This window comes from Aythya ferina, assembly GCF_964211825.1.
Source record: "Aythya ferina genome assembly, chromosome: W".
Lineage (NCBI taxonomy): Eukaryota > Metazoa > Chordata > Aves > Anseriformes > Anatidae > Aythya > Aythya ferina.
Window position 1 is genome coordinate 18,044,025 of NC_140313.1, and position 19,432 is coordinate 18,063,456.

The 19,432-nt window shown below is 48.3% G+C and overlaps 2 protein-coding genes across 6 annotated transcripts in view; one reads left to right on the forward strand and one right to left on the reverse strand.

Annotated features, from left to right (window-relative positions):
* LOC311426270 (uncharacterized protein) overlaps nt 1-19,432 on the reverse strand; it is a 448,189-nt gene that overhangs the window by 85,559 nt on the left and 343,198 nt on the right. The gene's annotated exons all lie outside the window — the stretch shown is intronic.
* The window catches only part of LOC311426284 (CBP80/20-dependent translation initiation factor-like), a 172,489-nt gene that overhangs the window by 28,029 nt on the left and 125,028 nt on the right, over nt 1-19,432 (forward strand). For 3 of the 5 annotated variants that reach the window (XM_084502556.1, XM_084502554.1, XM_084502555.1), the window contains one exon: nt 18,862-18,935. In XM_084502556.1, coding sequence (XP_084358682.1) covers nt 18,862-18,935 — 74 coding nt within the window. Of the gene's footprint in view, nt 1-13,286; nt 13,410-18,861; nt 18,936-19,432 lie in introns of all 5 variants that reach the window. The other 2 variants (XM_084502553.1, XM_084502552.1) reach the window with 1 other exon arrangement.

A 19,432-nucleotide genomic window follows, 5' to 3' on the forward strand; every position in this document is an offset into this window, starting at 1 on the left:
AAATTTTGATGCATTTCTGAAAGCAATTCATTAAGTGAAAGGCTTTTGCTATGGTATGTATTGAGGGATCCAGCAGGGCTGTCGGACATGAAAGGCCTGGCAGCAGCTCCATCCCAGGCTCCACTCACAGAAAGGGCACTAACAAAAAACAGAGCTTCTCTGAGGGTTTGTCCCATTTCTCCAGATAGAGGGAGAGGGAAGGCTGAAACTCCTTCCTGGCAAGGCCCATCCCTCTCTGCTGTGGCTATCTCCTGTCATCACCAAGCAAAAGCCTGTGTTGTTGGCAGCAGGTGGGACTGCGATTTATTTTACTGCTGCTTTGTGTGAGTATCTGTGTCCTGTCATACTTCCCAGGAACTTGTTGTGTGGTTGGGAGCCTTGGAGGCTCCTCCAGTTGATGCCCATGTCGTGTGCCTCCTGCGCGGTGGAGAAGTGAGCACACTGTTTAGGTCATACCATAGGCACCAGCTGAACTCTCCTGCACCCTCTGCTCTTGCCCTCTGGTGCCCTCCCTGAGGGGCTGGTGGTGGAGCAGGTGACTGGGTTGCCCTTTCCCGTTAAGCCAGCAGAAACAGCAGCACATCTGTGGCAGGTGGAGATGGTGGGCTTCCATTCCAGGGTGCTGGTTGGAAAGGACTAGCCTTAGGAGCATCCCCAGGACGGTGCTCACAAGTTCACAGTGCGTGATATTGGGTGTCCTGCACTGTTTGGGAGTGTGGAGCTGTGAAGTGCTTTGCAGGGGTTGTATGCTCTTGTCGCTGAGCGTGGCACATCCTGCCAAGGGATATCTAGACCCAAGCCTTGCTAATAACAAAACCTTGAGAAGTTCCCACACCTCCACAAGATCAAAGCTAATCTCCAGTGAAGCCTTGTCTTCGTGACTCAGCTGCTGAGTGCTGTGCTGCTGTCCTCCCGGGAGATGCTTCGTGCTGTGTGAGCTCAAGCTGGAGGCAGTGGACATCTCACCTGCTTGCACCTGGGGAGGTGTCTGACTGCTGTGCTGGGGTGGGATCAGAGAAGATCACCTTAAGCACCGTAGGTCACTCTGTGTGGCTCACCTGAACCTCAGAGGCCCCTCTGGTGATGAGCACTTGATCAACTGTATGAAGTCACAGCTGGAAAGGCTGCTACAGTGCCAAATGCAGTGTATTATAGGCAGCAAAATTTGTGTGTCGTCACCTTGTTTTGGCAGGTAGGAGGCTAGCAGTGTGGCTAGCTGTTATGTGCCAGTCATCCTCAGGTGCAGTGAGCACCAAAATGTGATTTTCTAGGTTTTTTTTTTGCCTTTGACTTGGCTTTCCCACTGGATTTTGTTGTGGCTGCCATACTGAGGAGCTGCTGGGATGAGTGATTACAGACAGACACAGCAGTTGTCTTTGTCTCAGTTCCAACAAAGAAAGAGAAGGCAAAAGGCAGGGAGTGACTTTGGGGCGCTGCCAGTGAAAAACAGGTTGGTGTAGCCCTGCCTCAGAGAAAAATAAATTTCCAAGTGAGGTGATGTGCTGGTTTCAGTTAGGACAGAGTTAATTTTCCTCCTAGTAGCTGGTAGGGTGCTATGTTTTGGCTTAGGATGAGAAGAGTGCTGATAACATGCTGATGTTTTAATTGTTGCAGAGCAGTGCTTACACCAAGCCAAGGACCTTTCAGCTTCTCGCTCTGTCCTGCCAGTGGGCAGGCTGGGGGTGCAGCAGGAGCTGGGTGGGGACAGACCCAGGACAGCTGACCCAAACTGGCCAAAGGGGTATTCCATCCCATCTGACATCATGCTGAACAATATATAGGGGTGGCTAGCTGGGGTGGGGGGGGTGGCTGCTCGGGGTTAGGCTGGGCATCGGTCAGCGGGTGGTGAGCAATTGCATTGTGCATCACTTGTTTTGTACACATTATTAGTAGTAGTACTATTATCATCATTATTGTTATTATTATTATTGTTATTATTTTCCTGTCTTAATAAACTGTCTTTATCTCAACCCACAGGCTTCACTTTCCCGTTTCTCTCCCCCATCCCAGAGAGGGAGGGGGGAGGGTGAGCAAACGGCTGTGTGGTGTTTAGCTGCCGGCCGGATTAAACCACAACAGTCCTTTTTGGCGCCCAACGTGGGGCTTGAAGGGTTGAGATAATGACAGATCTGACCAGAGTGTGTTAAACTAAAATTGGTATAAGTATTAGACCTGCTTAATAGTTGCTAGTCACAGTGCTGATTGCTTTAATCTCAAGTCTGCTGTGCCTGTTTTCCAAATTGAGTTTTATAACTCGTTACTTTCTGTATGTGCTCCCTGTCATGCTGTTTATGCTTTCCGGGCCCTGGTTTAAGATCATTATGGTACTGTGCGGTGTAACAGTGGCTTATGATAGGATGAAATTTCTGGTCATGACTCCAACCTGGTATTTGTACTCAGCACTGTCGTCGACTCTATACTTTGGAAACCATATCTAGGAAACTATTAACAATTACACCTATTGCCTTTTTTCGTCAGGGAGCCAGTCTGTGGAGGGGAAAGGGGAAGATATTTTTTCCTACTTGTTCACTCTCCCTTTCTCCTTCACCTCCCTCTTATCCTCCGAGCTTGTTACAATAGTTCTCCAAAATATTGAATATCCTTGGGATACTCAGACCAGCATGTTCTTGTTGTTATGTCTCCTAAATGTGCTTCAGGTTTTGTTTAAGGTTAAACAACTACTTAGGAATCTCATCCAGAGATCTGTCCTGAGGCAGGATAGTTGTGAGTGGCAGGGAGTGTGGGAGGATATGGGCAGGTTTCTAGAGCAGTGGGCACCTCCAGTGTTTTGGAAATTCACCCCTGAACAACTGCAAAACCCTAAAAAACTGGTAGAATGCTTGAAAAAAGGGTGTCATGACTCTGTCAGTTCCAAAGTGACACAAATCACTGTAGCATGCTGGGGTCTGGCCCTTGCCTATCAAGCTGCAATTGATGCTACTGTCAACCTAGTGACAGACCCTGCGGCCACTCCAAGTCCTGTGACAGACCCAACAGCCACTCCAACCCCTTCGATGGACTCTGCAGCCACTCCAGCTCCTGTGTTTGGGTCAGAGAAATGAGCTGTAGCAGTGCAAGTTACCCCTGTAGAGAAGGTGAAAAAATGGTATAGAGATTCAGGTTGTTTAGAACGCAGAGAGTCTTCTGCTAAGTCTAGGTATAGGGAAGATGAGGCTGGGACATCAGGGATTCAGGAGGAGGAAGATGAGGATGCTGAAAAATCAACAATAACTACCTGAAACCTATACCAGCGTGAGCTACAAGTTGTACGAAAAGATTTTGGTCGCTGCATAGGTGAGCAGCTTGTCACCTGGCTGTTCTGGTGCTGGGACACCAGAGCCAATTGTGTGGAGTTAGAGGGCAGGGAAGCCAGGTGTCTGGGATCCCTTGCTAGGGACGCAAGCATTGACAAAGCAATTGGAGATGGAGCACAATCTAACAGCCTCTGGAGGCATCTCCTGTCAGCTGTGAGGGAAAGGTATCCCTTCAAGGAAGAACTTTTATGTCTACCAGGCAAGTGGAGCACTATGGAGAAGGGAATCCAGTACCTGAGGGAATTAGCCGTACGGGAGGTGATTTATGAGGATCCAGACCTCAGACAAACATCCACAGATCCAGATGAAGTCAGGTGTACGCGACCCATGTGGCGGAAGTTTGTACGGAGTGCACCATCATCATGCCAGCTCATTGGCAGTAATGGCCTGGAAAGAGGATGAGGAACCCACAGTGGATGAAGTGGCTAAACAACTCCGGCAGTATGAAGAAAGTCTCTCCTCTTCCTTACAGGCCTGCGTATCGGCTGTGGAGAAACTTTATGACAAGGTCCACCAACTTGAAGAGAATCTATCTTCCTCCCCACCCGAACAAACCAGTGTCCACCAACTAAAAGAGAACACTTGGGAGAAACTTTCTGAAAAGGTTCACCAACTTGAGGAGAGATTATTTTCCTCCCCACCTGTACAAAGCAGTGTCTCAGCTATCAGGGGTAAGCGGTCATTCGCACAAGGAAGACGATATGGTGGGTACACACCCCGTGCCACCCTGTGGTTTTACGTACAAGACCATGGAGAGGACATGAGAAAATGGGATGGAAAATCTACCGTGACCCTAGAGGCACAGGTACCTGAGTTGCAAAAGAAAACAATCGGGAAAAAGGGATTCTCTGAAAAGTTTGCTGCTCCAACTTCCAGCAGACAGTCCTTCAAACACAGAAACGAAGAAGATTCTGACCAGGATTAGGGGAGCCCTGCCTCCAGCCAGGGGGAGGAAAGGGACAATCGAGTTTATTGGACTGAGTGGATTCCATGGCCTGGCGTGTCAGATGCACAGAAGTATAAGGCTTTAGTAGACACCGGTGCACAATGTACTATAATGCCATCGAGCTATAAAGGGCCAGAGCCCATCTATATTTGTGGAGTGACAGGGGGATCTCAGCAGTTGACTGTATTGGAGGCTGAAGTGAGTCTGACTGGGAATGAGTGGGAAAAGCACCGTATTGTGACTGGCCCGGATGCTCCGTGCATCCTTGCATAGACTATCTCAGGAGAGGATATTTAAAGGACCCAAAAGGGTTCCAGTGGGCTTTTGGCATAGCTGCCTTAGAGACAGAGGGCATTAAACAGTTGTCTACCTTGCCCGGTCTCTCAGAGGATCCTTCTGTTGTGGGGTTGCTGAGGGTCAAAGAACAGCAAGTGCCAATCGCTACCACAACTGTGCACCGGCGGCAATATCACACCAACCGAGACTCCCTGATTTCCATCCATAAGCTAATTCGTCAATCGGAGAGCCAAGGAGTGATCAGCAAGACTCATTCACCTTTTAACAGTCCCATATGGCCAATTCGAAAGTCTAATGGTGAGTAGAGACTAACAGTGGACTATCGTGGCCTGAACGAAGTGACGCCACCACTGAGTGCTGCAGTGCCGGACATGCTGGAACTTCAGTACGAACTTGAATCGAAGGCAGCCAAGTGGTACGCCACAATTGATATTGCTAATGCACTTTTCTCCATCCCTCTAGCAGCAGAGTGCAGGCCACAGTTTGCTTTCACTTGGAGGGGTCTCCAATACTACCTGGAATCGGCTGCCCCAGGGGTGGAAACACAGCCCTACCATTTGCCATGGGCTGATCCAGTCTGCACTGGAGCAGGGGGAAGCTCCTGAACACCTGCAGTACATTGATGACATCATTGTGTGGGGTGACACAGCAGAGGAAGTTTTCGAGAAAGGGAAGAAAATAGTCCAAATCCTTCTGAAAGCTGGTTTTGCCATAAAACGAAATAAAGTCAAAGGACCTGCACGAGAGATCCAGTTTTTAGGAATAAAATGGCAAGATGGACGTCGTCAAATCCCAATGGATGTGATCAACAAAATAACAGCTATGTCTCCACCAACTAGCAAAAAAGAAACACAGACTTTCCTAGGTGTTGTGGGGTTTTGGAGAATGCACATCCCAAATTACAGTCTGATTGTAAACCCGCTCTACCAAGTAACCCGTAAGAAGAATGAGTTTGAATGGGGCCCTGAGCAACGACAAGCCTTTGAACAAATCAAGCAGAAAATAGTTCATGCAATAGCCCTTGGGCCAGTCCGAACAGGACCAGATGTAAAGAACGTGCTCTACACAGCAGCTGGGGAGAATGGCCCCACCTGGAGCCTCTGGCAGAAAGAACCTGGGGAAATTCAAGGTCAACCCCTGGGGTTTTGGAGTCGGGGATACAGAGGATCTGAGGCCCGCGACACTCCAACCGAAAAGGAGATATTGGCAGCATATGAAGGAGTTCGATCTGCTTCAGAGGTGGTCGGTACTGAAGCGCAGCTCCTCCTAGCACCCCGACTGCCAGTACTAGGCTGGATGTTCAAAGGAAGGGTCCCCTCTACACATCATGCAACTGATGCTACCTGGAGCAAGTGGGTTGCACTGATTACTCAGCGGGCTCGAATAGGAAACACCAGTCGCCCAGGAATCTTGGAAGTGATTATGGACTGGCCAGAAGGCAAATCTGAAGGTGATTCGAGTCAGTTTGCAGAAGTGAAGGCCATTCAGCTGGCTTTAGATATTGCTGAACGAGAAAAGTGGCCAGTTCTCTATCTCTCTACGGATTCATGGATGGTAGCAAATGCCCTGTGGTGGTGATTACAGCAATGGAAGCAGAACAACTGGCAGTGCAGGGGCAAACCCATCTGGGCTGCTGCACTGTGGCAAGATATTGCTGCTCGGGTAGAGAACCTCGTTGTAAAGGTATGCCATGTAAATGCTCATGTGCCCAATAATCGGGCTACTGAAGAACACCAGAGCAACCAGTAGGTGGATCAGGCTGCTAAGATTGAAGTAGCTCAGGTAGACCTGGATTGGCAGCATAAAGGTGAATTATTTATAGCCCGATGGGCCCATGACACCTCAGGCCAGCAAGGTAGAGATGCAACATACAGGTGGGCTCGTGATCGAGGGGTGGACCTGACCATGGGCGCTATAGCACAGGTTATTCATGACTGTGAAACATGTGCTGCAATCAAGCAAGCCAAACGGTCAAAGCCTCTTTGGTATGGAGGACGATGGCTGAAATATAAATATGGAGAGGCCTGGCAGACTGATTACATCACACTCCCTCAAACCCGCAACAGCAAGCACCATACTCACAATGGTGGAAGCAACCACCGGATGGCTGGAAACATATCCTGTGCCCCATGCCACCGCCTGGAACACTATCCTGGGCCTTGAAAAGCAAGTCCTATGGCGACATGGCACCCCAGAAAGAATAGAGTCAGACAATGGGACTCATTTCCGAAACAACCTTATAGACACTTGGGCCAAAGAACATGGTATTGAGTGGGTGTATCACATCCCCTATCATGCACCAGCCTCCAGGAAAGATGAACGATACAATGAACTGTTAAAGACTACATTGAAAGCAATGGGCGCTGGGACATTCAAAAATTGGGATACGCATTTGGCGAAGGCCACCTGGCTAGTCAATACTAGGGGATCTGCCAACCAAGCTGGACCTGCCCAATCAAACCTGTTACATACTGTAGAAGGGGATAAAGTTCCTGGAGTGCATGTAAGAAACATGCTGGGTAAAACAGTCTGGGCTACTCCTGCCTAAATGGTATGGAATAAGGGGTGGCTAGATGTCCTGGTTTCAGTTAGGACAGAGTTAATTTTCCTCCTAGTAGCTGGTGGGGTGGTATGTTTTGGCTTAGGATGAGAAGAGTGCTGATAACACCCCGATGTTTTAATTGTTGCAGAGCAGTGCTTACACCAAGCCAAGGACCTTTCAGCTTCTCGCTCTGTCCTGCCAGTGGGCAGGCTGGGGGTGCAAGAAGAGCTGGGAGGAGGGCCAGACTGCTTGGGGTTAGGCTGGGCATTGGTCAGCGGGTGGTGAGCAATTGCATTGTGCATCACTTGTTTTGTACACATTATTAGTAGTAGTACTATTATCATCATTATTGTTATTATTGTTGTTATTATTTTCCTGTCTTATTAAACTGTCTTTATCTCAGCTCATGGGCTTCACTTTCCCGTTTCTCTCCCCCATCCCAGGGAGGGAGGGGGGAGGGTGAGCGAACAGCTGTGTGGTGTTTAGCTGCTGGCCGGGTTAAACCACTACAGGTGACCAGCACACAATCAAAGAGCAGCCCTGAGAAAACCTGTCTCGTAATCATTATCTGTCTGTGATTGCTGGCTGATACTCCCTCTGTATGGTGAGTATGGCCATGCTTGGTTCTGGTCTGAGAGGAGGACTGCTGAGAGAGGAGTCATTTAGCTGATGTATAGGTGTAACTTTCTCTGGGACTTGTGTTTGGGATCTGCCTTGTGAGTCAGCAGCACCCCTTAAAAGGGAATAGCCATGTATTGTTTGGTGATTGATTTCTGCTCTCCATGCTCTTCAGGTTTTGCCACATCCATGTTCTTCTGGGACATATGTATACTGAGAATATATTGGAGGGAGAGGTCACCGTGACCTTTGGGTCTGTGTGCTTTCCATTCCCATCTGCGATTGACTGCTGGTGGAAACAATATATAAGGCTAGATGGACCTTTGCTCTGTCATTTCCTATATATTTATGGTATTTCTTCTGGCAGACTGGTTCCACTTTTCAGCTGTACAAGCTCAGTAGCTGCTTTAAGGGTGAACTTCATTGTCCAAAACATTTGTGTCATGGCAGCGCATCAGTGGTGTGTAGAGAAAGAAGGGAGAAGAATAAGCCAGAAACCCCCAAGGTTCAGCATCTCCACCCAAGGCAAGACCTTGCATGCTCCTGGCCTGTGGTGCTGCTCAGTTCAGGCTGTCAGCATCCTGCTGCAGGCTGGGGTCGGGCTAGGTGTGCTCTGCAAAAACAGGTTAATTGCAGAGGGGGCTGCAATGAGCGCAGCTCACACCAGGAGGGAACTAAGGGGCTGTATCTGTGTTTGCCTACAGCATGCTGTCCTTGGCTGGTGGTAAAGGACCAAAAATGGAGGATTTCTACCGTAGTGCTAATTTTCTGCCCCTCTGAACATCAAATTATTTTAGAGATATTCTGAAGCAACTCGTGCTGTTAGGCTGCTGTCTCAGACTGGAAGGTTTTGGGGCGGGGGAGCCTGTGGGATACACATAGCTTTAGGGCCACTCCTCGGTGCCCTGCTTGGGCATCAGAAGGGCTAGGAGTGAAATGCTTCTCGCCTTTGCTGCCTGCTTCAGAAGAACTGGTGCTGCTTACAGAGGATGGAGGAAGGCATCCTCAAGGTTTGGTGTCACCGGTGGCTTGGGTTGGAGGATGTCTTATCACCCTGGGTCAAAATTTGTGTCGAACAAGTAGAGCGGGAGGAGAGGACAGCCGGCTTTCCCTCGGTGCTTGTGCTGTGCAGGTCTGTGTCCTCTGCTCCCTCCCTTGCATGCCTTGTGTACAGGCCCCTGCCATATCCCTACACGTCCCTGTAGGGCAAAGGACAGCAGGGCTGGGCAGCACTCACACCTACCCTAGTCTGCCAGTCAGCCCATTGCCCTTCAGCACAGATGCCAGCTGGGGTTTACCCACTGAAGGGAGAGCTTCCCATGCTCTAGTTCTGTGAAATTTGCAGTAGCTGAGTTATCTCTGAGGTCTCTGTTCTTCTTCCAAATCTGGCTGAAGAGACCAACAAGCGCCGAAGCCCTTGGCAGGGAAGGGGTGGTATGAGCTATATCCTGCAAGGCTCAGGCAGGGCTTGCTGCTGGGTTTCTGTGGCCTGCCCAAAGTTCTCGGTGCCATCCTGAGTGCTACCAGTGCTCCATCTCGTTTCCATCCACGTGAGCAAAAGAGCTATCTAACACATTATCCTTGGCTAACACGTCTTTTGATGTTGTCCAGAGGAGCACAAGTAAGCACACAAACCGGGCACTTTCCTGGGGAGTCCAGGAAGATCTTGTAGGCTTGATCTCCTGCGCCCAACACATCAGGAGCCCTGGGCCCTTTGGTCCTGTGTTGTGGCACAGGTGTAGGCAAAACTTTATTTTTCCTGCTGGGAGGAGCTCCGAGTGTCTGCTGTGCCTTCACCAAAGCAGTGAGCAGGTACCATACCTTGTGAGGTAATGTGCCTGGGGGAAGGAGGACGGAGCAGAGGATGCTAATGGATTTGCACCAGCATAGGGCTTCCTGGGGGAGAGGCTGCAGCTGCAGTGTGCTTGGGAGCCTGGATTTGGGGACTTGAGCTCCCGAAGTGCCTGTGCTGAGGTCTCTGGTTCACCCAGCTCAGCTGTTGTGCAGAGGACTCGCATAGCAGAGGGCAGGAGAGCATGTGGCTGTGACCACTACCCCCAGCATCTCCTTATCAGATATCAAGCAATTGAGAAACACTCCACCTCAAGGCAAATTCCTTGGAAAATGAATTGTTTCCTTATCTCTGTTGGTGTAACTACTTGTTTTTTTCTGTGTGGTTGTTTTTTCTGCGTGGTATTTTTATAAGGATGAAGTTTCTGTTCTTTTAGTTTGTTTTTGTTTTATAGCTTTATGCAATGCATTAAGAATAAAGAAGCTAGAAATTTGTTCCAACTAAAAGATTTGCAGTGTATTTTATAGCTTTTTCTTAAAAGCTGTGTTTAAACATATTAAAATCATTATTTCTATTATAAATACTTATTTTTCCTGTAGAAAAATTGGAATGGATGTTCGTTCCTGAATAGGTCTAGAAGAGCAGGGAGATGTTGTCTGAAATACTTGGAGTCCAATGACAAAATTCTGCCCAACTGGAAGATTTAGCTGTAGCACAACTGCTGGGTGGCATCTCAGACCTGGAACTTAAAACTCTTATGTCATGAGAAGTCCCTTTCCTGTGGCCTGCCTTAGGCTGAGAGTACTGTACATTGAATGTGGGGAATTTTGTGTAAATTGTAACAGGAATCCCTCCAGGAATGCACCGTTGTCTTCAGACCACTTAAAGCTCGTGGCATTGCCAGCAGAGTGAACTTTGCCCATCCTTATCTCCACATGGGAGGTTGCTGCGTTTCCATTTATTGCCTGCTTATCAGGAAAAGCTATCCCCCCCTTTTTTTTTTCCTGCAAATGAGATTTTCAAACTCACACTGAAGCACCAGAAAGAAATAACTCTTGAGCTGGCAGAGGGATTGGGATTAATTAGTTCATGCCTCAAAGAGCTGCAAAGGTGAAAACTGCAGTGTAAGTGAAACATATGATTAATGCTAATTAAAATGTAAATGTTAAATTTAACAGCTAGTTTCCAAAGGAGGGTGTCTGGCAGTGCTGATGTGCAGAAGCCTCGCTGTTCCCAAGGGGGTGCAGAACTTGGCCAGAGGGATTTGCATGGATGAAAGCAGCCGCTGGGAATCGCTCTCTGGAGAGGGCAATGTTTGCCTCCAGGCCCCAGAGCTTGGCACAGAGGTCCCCTCTCCTGGCAGTGAGTGCAGACCTAGTAAGGTAGCTGGGGCCCAGGGAAGAGCTGGGAACAGGAGTTCAAGGGCCTTTGGGGTGTGGGAAGAGATAAGGAGAGTCTTGCTCTTCTGGAGATGCATAGCAAGGAATAATGGGGCTAGATTTGGGAGGGTTGAATTAGCAAGAGACAAAGACAAGGGAGGGAATTCTGTGCTGTTACAGCCATTTCTTGAGGTTTTGTCAGAGCTGCAGGCAAATTTCCTCATGCACCTTGCTGTGTTAGTTTAACAAAAACATATGGAGATGACTTGGTGGCCGTGCTGCTGGCTGGAGGGTGAGCAGTATGGCATCTCGCCATGCAGCAGGAGGGTTTTGCTGTGCCTGGTGATGCAGGTGGAGGGTTTTTGCTGCTCAGTGGTTGGTTTTTAAGAAAAGATCTTTACCTGCATGCTCCTCCAGCATCACCTGTGAGGTTTGGTGTGAGCTTCTCTGCTCGCATAGAAAGGAGGTCTGCAGAGAGGGCTCATTTCAGCACAGAGGACTATTAGACAACACAAAGCTGCTGGAAGTGCATGGGAGAGTTGCTGGTGGAGGAGCTTTTGCTTTGGTAGCAGTAGAGAGCTGTTCAGCTTTGGCAATTAGTCAGAAATTCCGGTAAAATTCTGATCTTGGCTGTGCCAGTGAGTTTGAACATGATGAATTTAGGCTGCACTTGATTGGTCTGTCTTCAACCCTGGGAAGTTTCAACAATTTTAAGTGCAGATTTTATTTTAAAATAGTTTTTTTTAAATGTAAATATTAAGAGGGCCAGATAGAGGGCAGAAAGCACAGAAGATGGGGAATGTGAACAGGGAAAGGTCCCAGGCCATGGGTTAGAGCCAGGAGACAAACTCATTTAGTAAGAGCAGTAGCCCTGTTTCTACCCAATTCGTTCGTGATATTTCTGCAGGCTTGTCTGGCGCCTTCAGATGTCGGTGCATGATGGCATCAATCTCCCTGTTTCTTACTGGGGTTTTATTGTGGCCAGCCGCATTTCTGGCATTTGAATAGCTTCAAGTTGTCTGCAGGCAACCATGACCAAAAGTTGAGTAAATACAACCAAATGGCAGTGTTTATTTTCAATGTTTCTTTTAAAGTGAAGGGTGCATATGCTGGCTCGCTCCTATGGCAGCATTTGGCACAGACATTTTTCAGATGTAGGTGAACAAGATGCTCAATATGTAGGATAGAGTAAATTGGTAGTTGAGCCTTTGAGCAGCTAGGTGGTGAAGAGTCATCTCTCCTAGTTGCCTTTTCAGTTGGTGCATGTATTTTTTCTGTGTCAAATGTGAATTCTCACTTCTCAGGATGCCTGCAAGACTTGCTCATTCTCACAGCTTCCCAAAGTGGCCACCTCCCCGTGTCTCTCAGTTTATACTAATAGTTTTATTTTTCCTGCCTCCCTGCCAATTTAACAATTCCCTTAACTTCATGGCACTCGGTGTTTCTCAGCCATTGGGATATTTGGATTGCCAAATTGTGATGAGGAGGAAAAGTGCTTTCTGCCATTAGGGCAACATCTCATGGGAATAACCACAATTTCTCAATTTTCATCTATATACAGCCTGGAAACTAGCTGACCTCTCCCCCTCTTTCAGAGTTGATACTGCTTGTAGGCTGTAGCAACCAGAAGATGTTTGAGCTTGATTGGGACTTGCCGTGTTCGACACTGGAGAACATGCAGTGGGGCAGTGAGGAAACGGTGCATTTTGCCTTCCGTCCCTCACCTTGGGTCAGTCCTCTGGGATCAGTGACCTGGACTGTGTGTCCTACACTGCGGGTGAGTCCTGCTGCCTCCTAAAGGCTGAGGTGGCCCTGCCGTAGTGGTGGCAGTGCCAGCAGAGACTTACATAACCCCAGCGAGTGTCTGAGACACCAAATGCCTGCTCTTACATAGGGAACACGGACTGCCACTTTCATTTCCCACATTTTCAGAGAAGTCAAAAAGAGTAGAATATTCCATGCTCTGTGATTTCGGGTGTTTTAACCACTGCAGGTCACTTCAAAAGTCTTTTGCAAGCCTCTGAGGAAGGCTGTAGGAGCATATATAAGCAGTTCTAGTGGGTTGCTGAATATGTATAATTAATTGTCATGAAGCCATAGGAGGTAAGTAGTATTTTTCCCCGTGCATACACTAGTGAACTAGAGCACTAGAGCCAAAACTTATTACCATTTCAGCTTCCCACAGTGCCATCTCTTTGCAAGGTGTAAGTATGAGAAAATTTCATCCAGATACTTTAAAGGGCTCAAAGAAACCCCCAAACAGGGCCATTAGGCATGGGCATGTTTCTCTAGGTGCTTGTGCACATGGCCTGGGGGCTCAAGCTCTGCCAGCTCAGCGGTTTTTATGGGTGCAGGACGGCATTGCCCTTGACTAAAGCCAGCTGTTTGTTGTTTCCAGGAAGAGTGGGATCACAGCAGCAGTGGGAGCGCAGGATCCCAGCTGGGGTCGGGCTCCAGGCACGGGTCTGGATCCAGGTCTGGCAGCTGCAGCAGAAGCAGCCAGTTCAGGCAACCAACCAAGGTATTCCTGGTGGCCACGGTGAGAGCCAACTGTGGGGTGCTCCAGTCGCATCCTGTGCTTGCTGTTCATCGCTGGTGTCCTCCTGATGGCATGGCTTGTGTATGTGCCTACATGTAAGGTGTGAGTGCCTGGCCGTGGGGGAGTTTACCTGCCAGACCTACTTGCTTTGTGCATAGCCTGTGACCTGGCTGCTGAGGGATGTAGCTGTCTGTCCTTCAGCCCCGAGGGCTGTTCAAGCATGACAAGCACCTTACTGTTGGGAAAGAAGTCTCGAGCCAGCTGGCTTAGTGCAGAGGAAATGTGCTTTTCCCCTTGTGTCGTGGTTTAACCCGGCTGGCAGCTAAACACCACGCAGCCGTTCGCTCACCCTCCCCCCTCCCTCTCTGGGACGGGGGAGAGAAATGGAAAGTGAAGCCCGTGAATTGAGATAAAGACAGTTTATTAAGACAGGAAAATAATAATAATAATAATAATAAAAATGATGATAATAGTACTACTACTAATAATATGCACAAACAAGTGATGCACAATGCAATTGCTCACCACCCGCTGACCGATGCCCAGCCTAACCCCGAGCAGTCCGGCCCCCTCCCCTGGCTAGCCACCCCTATATATTGTTTAGCATGACGTCAGATGGTATGGAATACCCCTTTGGCTAGTTTGGGTCACCTGTCCTGGGTCTGTCCCCTCCCAGCTCTTACTGCACCCCCAGCCTGCCCGTTGGCAGGACAGAGCAAGAAGCTGAGATGTCCTTGGCTTGGTATAAGCACTGCTCTGCAACAATTAAAACATCGGGGTGTTATCAGCACTCTTCTCATCCTAAGCCAAAACATAGCATTCTACCAGCTACTAGGAAGAAAATTAGCTGTGTCCTAACTGAAACCAGGACACCTTGAAATCGTGGAGTACTTTTATTTGGGGAAATGAAGAGATGCCTGTAATTATTTTTTGGTGAGTCTTCTAAAGAAAGTTGGTGTGAAAGGGTTCATCTGATTCGTGTCAATATGTAACAATGCTAGGGCCGCATGATATGATGAAATGTGTTTGCTTACCTCTATTCGTTTAATAAATTGTAAACTTTGATTGTAATCCTATTTGGGACTTAGTCATTTATTACATTGGTATATGACTGAATGCCACATGGGCAGTGACAAATGATGACCTTGAGTCCAGCTGCTTTCCATGAGAGCTGTCAGCAGGGCTAGATGGGGAGTTACCTTCCTGCCATGCAAAATCCATGGGGAATTTGATTTTGATTTGGTTTTAGGGCCACTCCCTGCTTGAACTCTGAGCAGGGACCTACTTCTGCACACACAAACATTGGGTGTACCAGAAGTGGAGGACAGGCTTGGGAGGTTTGGGCTAGTGTTCCTGATCCATCCATCCATGTCAAGCATCCTGGGGAAACTGAGAAAGCAGTCTGAAATCGTGAGTGGTGTTACGGAGATCAGGGCTGGGATGGAGGAAAGCACAGCCTCCCCAACTTGCAGAAGCAGGTTGTTCTTGAAAAGCCATGGGCCTTTCTGGGGGGAATGAGGCTTGCCATATCCCTGTGTCTTTGACCAGGGATAGCATTGTCTTGCTCAAAATGTCTGTATTTTTCTCAGTTTTGATAAACTGGTGTTTTTCAACAAAAAGCCTTCAAGCAGAGCCTTTTTGGGCAGCTCGATGTCTGTCTGTGGGCTCTATGCATCCAGGAGTCATAGGTAGCTGAAAAGGAGGAAACGTGGGGGAATCTGTGCAACTTCAAAAGTAGCATGACACAGGATAATCCCTGAATGTATACCCTAGACAGCACTGAGACTTGGCTGACCACTTGGTGCTGTTATACATTAATGCAAAGCATGGTGATGAGGTATGCTGTTGCAATTGTGGGATGATGAGCATGGTTTTGTATTTGTCATGGTTTGCTGCAGAATTGTAATGAGGAGTGGTGAGAGAAACCAGTGTTACACTGAGCTAGCTTTTGAAAAGCTGCTGCATGCATTTCAGTGCTGACTTTGCGGGAATTTGCTGAAGTTGCATGCTTAAGTGAACAGTCAGAGTCCACGCAGCTGGTGGCATGCTCTGTCCCTGCTTGTGCATGCGCTCCCAGGGACTGGGCAGTGATGGGTGTGGGTTTTAGGCACCTGGGCGTGTTCACTGGGTCTGCAGGACGCAGATTATGAAAATTCATTTAAACCATACTGGGGGGAGGAGCTGCCTTACTGAAGCTAGGGTGCATCTGAGCACTTGTGACGTTCTCACCACCATCTCTCACAATCATCCTTCCTAGTGACTTAATTAATTTTCAGCAATCTTTTTTTTGCAGTGAAAATTATTATCTAAAGCTGAGGATTGGGTCATGGGGAGCTTCAAGTTAAAACTGCTCACTGTTATAATTGTAGTCCTGGGGGAACTGACAGCAAGTAACTTCTTTTCTTTTCCTAAATACTCCCCCAGCCCCCCCCAGTCTTGAGAATTGGCTTTTTTAAAGCCTTTCTATAGAGTCTCAGCACCGGGCTTGGAGCTGGGTAGCAAGTGCCCTGCCTGCAGAGGGTGTGGGTGCTGCTCACTCCCTCAGCAGCTCGCTTGGGCTTTGTTCCTTCAGGATAAAGGTGGTCATCGCAGGTGGCAAGGGTGTTTGTCTTGAAATGACTGTAGTGACTCATGACTTAATGGCAAATTGTGTTATCATTTGGCCCCGGCGTAGTCTCTGTGGAGTCAGGCTGACACTTGGAGCACCTCCCAGAGGAGATGGGGTTGTGGTGTAAAACTTAGTAATAAGTAATAAATCTTACTATGTCCCTACTCTGAGTCCGTTTTGCCCGTCACAATAATTGTTGAGTGATTTCCCCATCCTTATCTCAACCCTTGAGCCCTTTGTGTCATATTTTCTCCCCCTCCTCAAAGAGGAAGGGGAGTGAGAGAGTGGCCGTGGTGGAACCCAGCTGTCCACCCAAGTAAAACCACCACAGGGAGGGCTAGGAGCTGCAGCCCAGTTGGGGTGGTAGCATCCAGCCACTGCCCAAAAGCTTGCACCCATCTGACCTCATGCACCACTTCGCAGGAAGCATTCCCACCAGCTGCTGGGAATCGGGGCTGAACCAGCCACATCCAAACAGGTTTGAAGCAGAACTCTGGAGGCTAATTGTTAAGTGCTTTGTTTCAGGGTTCAGAAAGGGACACTGAGCTGAATTTGGGTGACAGTTTTATGACACAACCTGTTGCATTAGGAACCCATTCTCATGTTATCCTAAATTTTGGCTGTTTAAAGTTATTGTGGTTGATTTATCTCATCCTCATTGCAACTAGTTACACACTCACACGCTTTTTCCCTGAGCCACAATACTGAACTCCTAGGGCATCCTATTGTAGGTAGTTCATTAACAAGTACTTAAAATATCCAATGTCTGTAAAAATGGGAAGAGAAATGAATCTGTCTGCAGGAAGAGGTATTTCTTCTTTGGGTGAAGACCAAAGAAGAAATAAAGACCAAAGATGCTATAAAGATGTGGACATCTGTGTTTTCATTATGCTGCATGACAATGCCTTTAAGTATTTAGAATTAATTTCTCTCTCTGGTGAGAGAATTTTTGCTTACATTTGCTTAAAATAAAATCTCTGCTTCCATAATTGTCCGTGGGAGTTTTATACTTTACTTGTAGTTTATTTCTGTGCAGACATGTTGACCTGTAGATCGCTGGAGGTTAAAAATCATAATCCATACACCCCTTAAAGGAAACCAAAAAGAAGGGTGGAGGAGCAATGCGCCTGTTTGAGTATCTGTTTGTTTGTTGTGTTGGGAATGGCTCTGTAATCTGTCTGTGGTGTGCAATGACAATGTGTGTCCATGTTGGGAAAAGGCTGCTTGCTTCATGGCAAATTGGGGTTTGGGACTTAACTGAGAAGCATTTAGATTTTTGTTTTTTTTCAGTGTCTCGGTTATTAATATTTGAGTATGGCAGTTCCTCAGGAAAGCTGTATGTGGACAGAAGAAATATTTTTGCATACTAATCTTTGATAATTGTTGTCTGCATGACAGTTTATCATGATTTTATGTGTGTGTGAACTCGGTAAATATAGTTTGCCTGTTGGAAACATCAGCCTTGAGGAGAGCCATCAGAAATACTACAGCAGGGTAGTGCTTATATTCATTCATGCTTGTGATGGCTGACAGCTTTGAAGATGCTCTCAGTACCTGACAGTGTAACTGCGGCTGGTTGGGCCCTCGTTGCAAGGGTGTTGTGGGTATGAGGAGACGAACCTGCTTTTTGTACCTGTGCCAAGGCTGAAAGCAGCCTGGAATTGCTTTGGCAGAGTCTGGCTGTGTGGTGTCCCCTGGAAATCATAGGATGGGGGAGCATTTGGAAGCCGCGTTCTCCAGCACTACTTTTTGCCAGAGCTGAACCATTTGTGCTGGAATACTTCAATAAGGGCAGCCTGCTTTTTTTGAGGAGGATATGTGGAGGCTGGTGAGTGTAAAGGGGCTGTGAAGGACGAGAAGCAGTCTGGGGTCTTTTTTTTAGATGCTTTTCCTTTTGCATTGCTCTTTTTCTAAAAAGCAGCTGCACCGCAAAATTAGAGGTGCTTTGTGGTTTATTGGAGGTTTCTCATAATTCCCATCTGATTATACTGTAAGGCTTTTGCTTCTCAGGTGGGTTAAAAAAAATGTTCCTGCAAGCTCAGCATGATGCTTTCTGATGGTTTGTGTAGCAGCTTCCTAGCAATTCCTCCTATCCTAATGCCTACAACCTACATGCACCTTGTGCCCTCCCTTCTGTAACACCAGGTCTTGGGGACCCAGGCAACTGGAGTCCGCAGTGCTGTCAGGAGTTTCAGCACAGTGCTATATCATACCTTGAGACTTTGATAGAGCAAGGCCAGGTTGTGTCACCATGACTCCTTGAAGAAGCAGTCACTGCTGTGGTGAAATCCAGAGGTGTTGGGAGGTTCCTTGGGCAGCTCTGCCTCGTGCATCACTGATGGTTGGCTTTCCATGTGCTTGTTGGTGATAACCCCTGGAGATATTGAAGAGCCACCTGAACTGGCTTCTAGGTGGCCCTTTTTGACCTTGGTTGGACCAGATGACGTTGGAGGTCCCCTTCCCAGCTCAAGCAGCCTGGAGTTCTGTGATGCTGAGCATCTTTGTGGCCAGCATGTCAACCTGCCCACTGGGTCTTGGAGGTCTTGTACCCACATTGACTGTGGACAGGGGATAGAAGGATGGGGCCAAAGTCAACCAATGCATTGTCTGCTCTGTGTCGTCCACAGCTTTGTGTCCCAAAGGCCAAAACCATGTGTCACTCCCTGTCTTCCAAGTGCACTCTTGTGGCGAGCGAGGGGGCTGTGTTGGGCTGGCGTGGAGGTGGCAAGGCTGGGCACAGAGCTGTGCCACCTCCTGGCTGGCATAGGAGATGCTGGGCAGGGCTAGGCACCTTCTGCCAAGTAACTGCCTTTCCCTCCTTCCTAGAATGGCAACAAGGAGGGGTCCCTTGACATGCTGGGCACTGACATCTGGGCTGCCAACACCTTCGACTCCTTCAGGTAAGCTGATCTGAAAGCGCTCTGAGAGGAGGGTTTGTGCACGTGCCTATCCTGGGTGTGCCCAGCTGGGCACTGGCCTCACGTCGCTCCTCCTCGCCTTTACTGGATGCGGGTAGAAACCTAGTTACAAAAAGATGAGGAAAGGGCTGAGGTGCTTAATGCCTTCTTTGCCTCAGTCTTTAGCGGCAATACCGGTTGTTCTCTGGATACCCAGTACCCTGAGCTGGTGGAAGGGGATGGGGAGCAGAATGTGGCCCTCACTATCCATGAGGAAATGGTTGGTGACCTGCTACGGCACTTGGATGTGCGCAAGTCGATGGGGCCGGATGGGATCCACCCGAGGGTACTGAGGGAACTGGCAGAGGAGCTGGCCAAGCCGCTTACCATCATTTATCAACAGTCCTGGCTATCGGGGGAGGTCCCAGTCGACTGGCGGCTAGCAAACGTGATGCCCATCTACAAGAAGGGCCGGAGGGCAGACCCGGGGAACTCTAGGC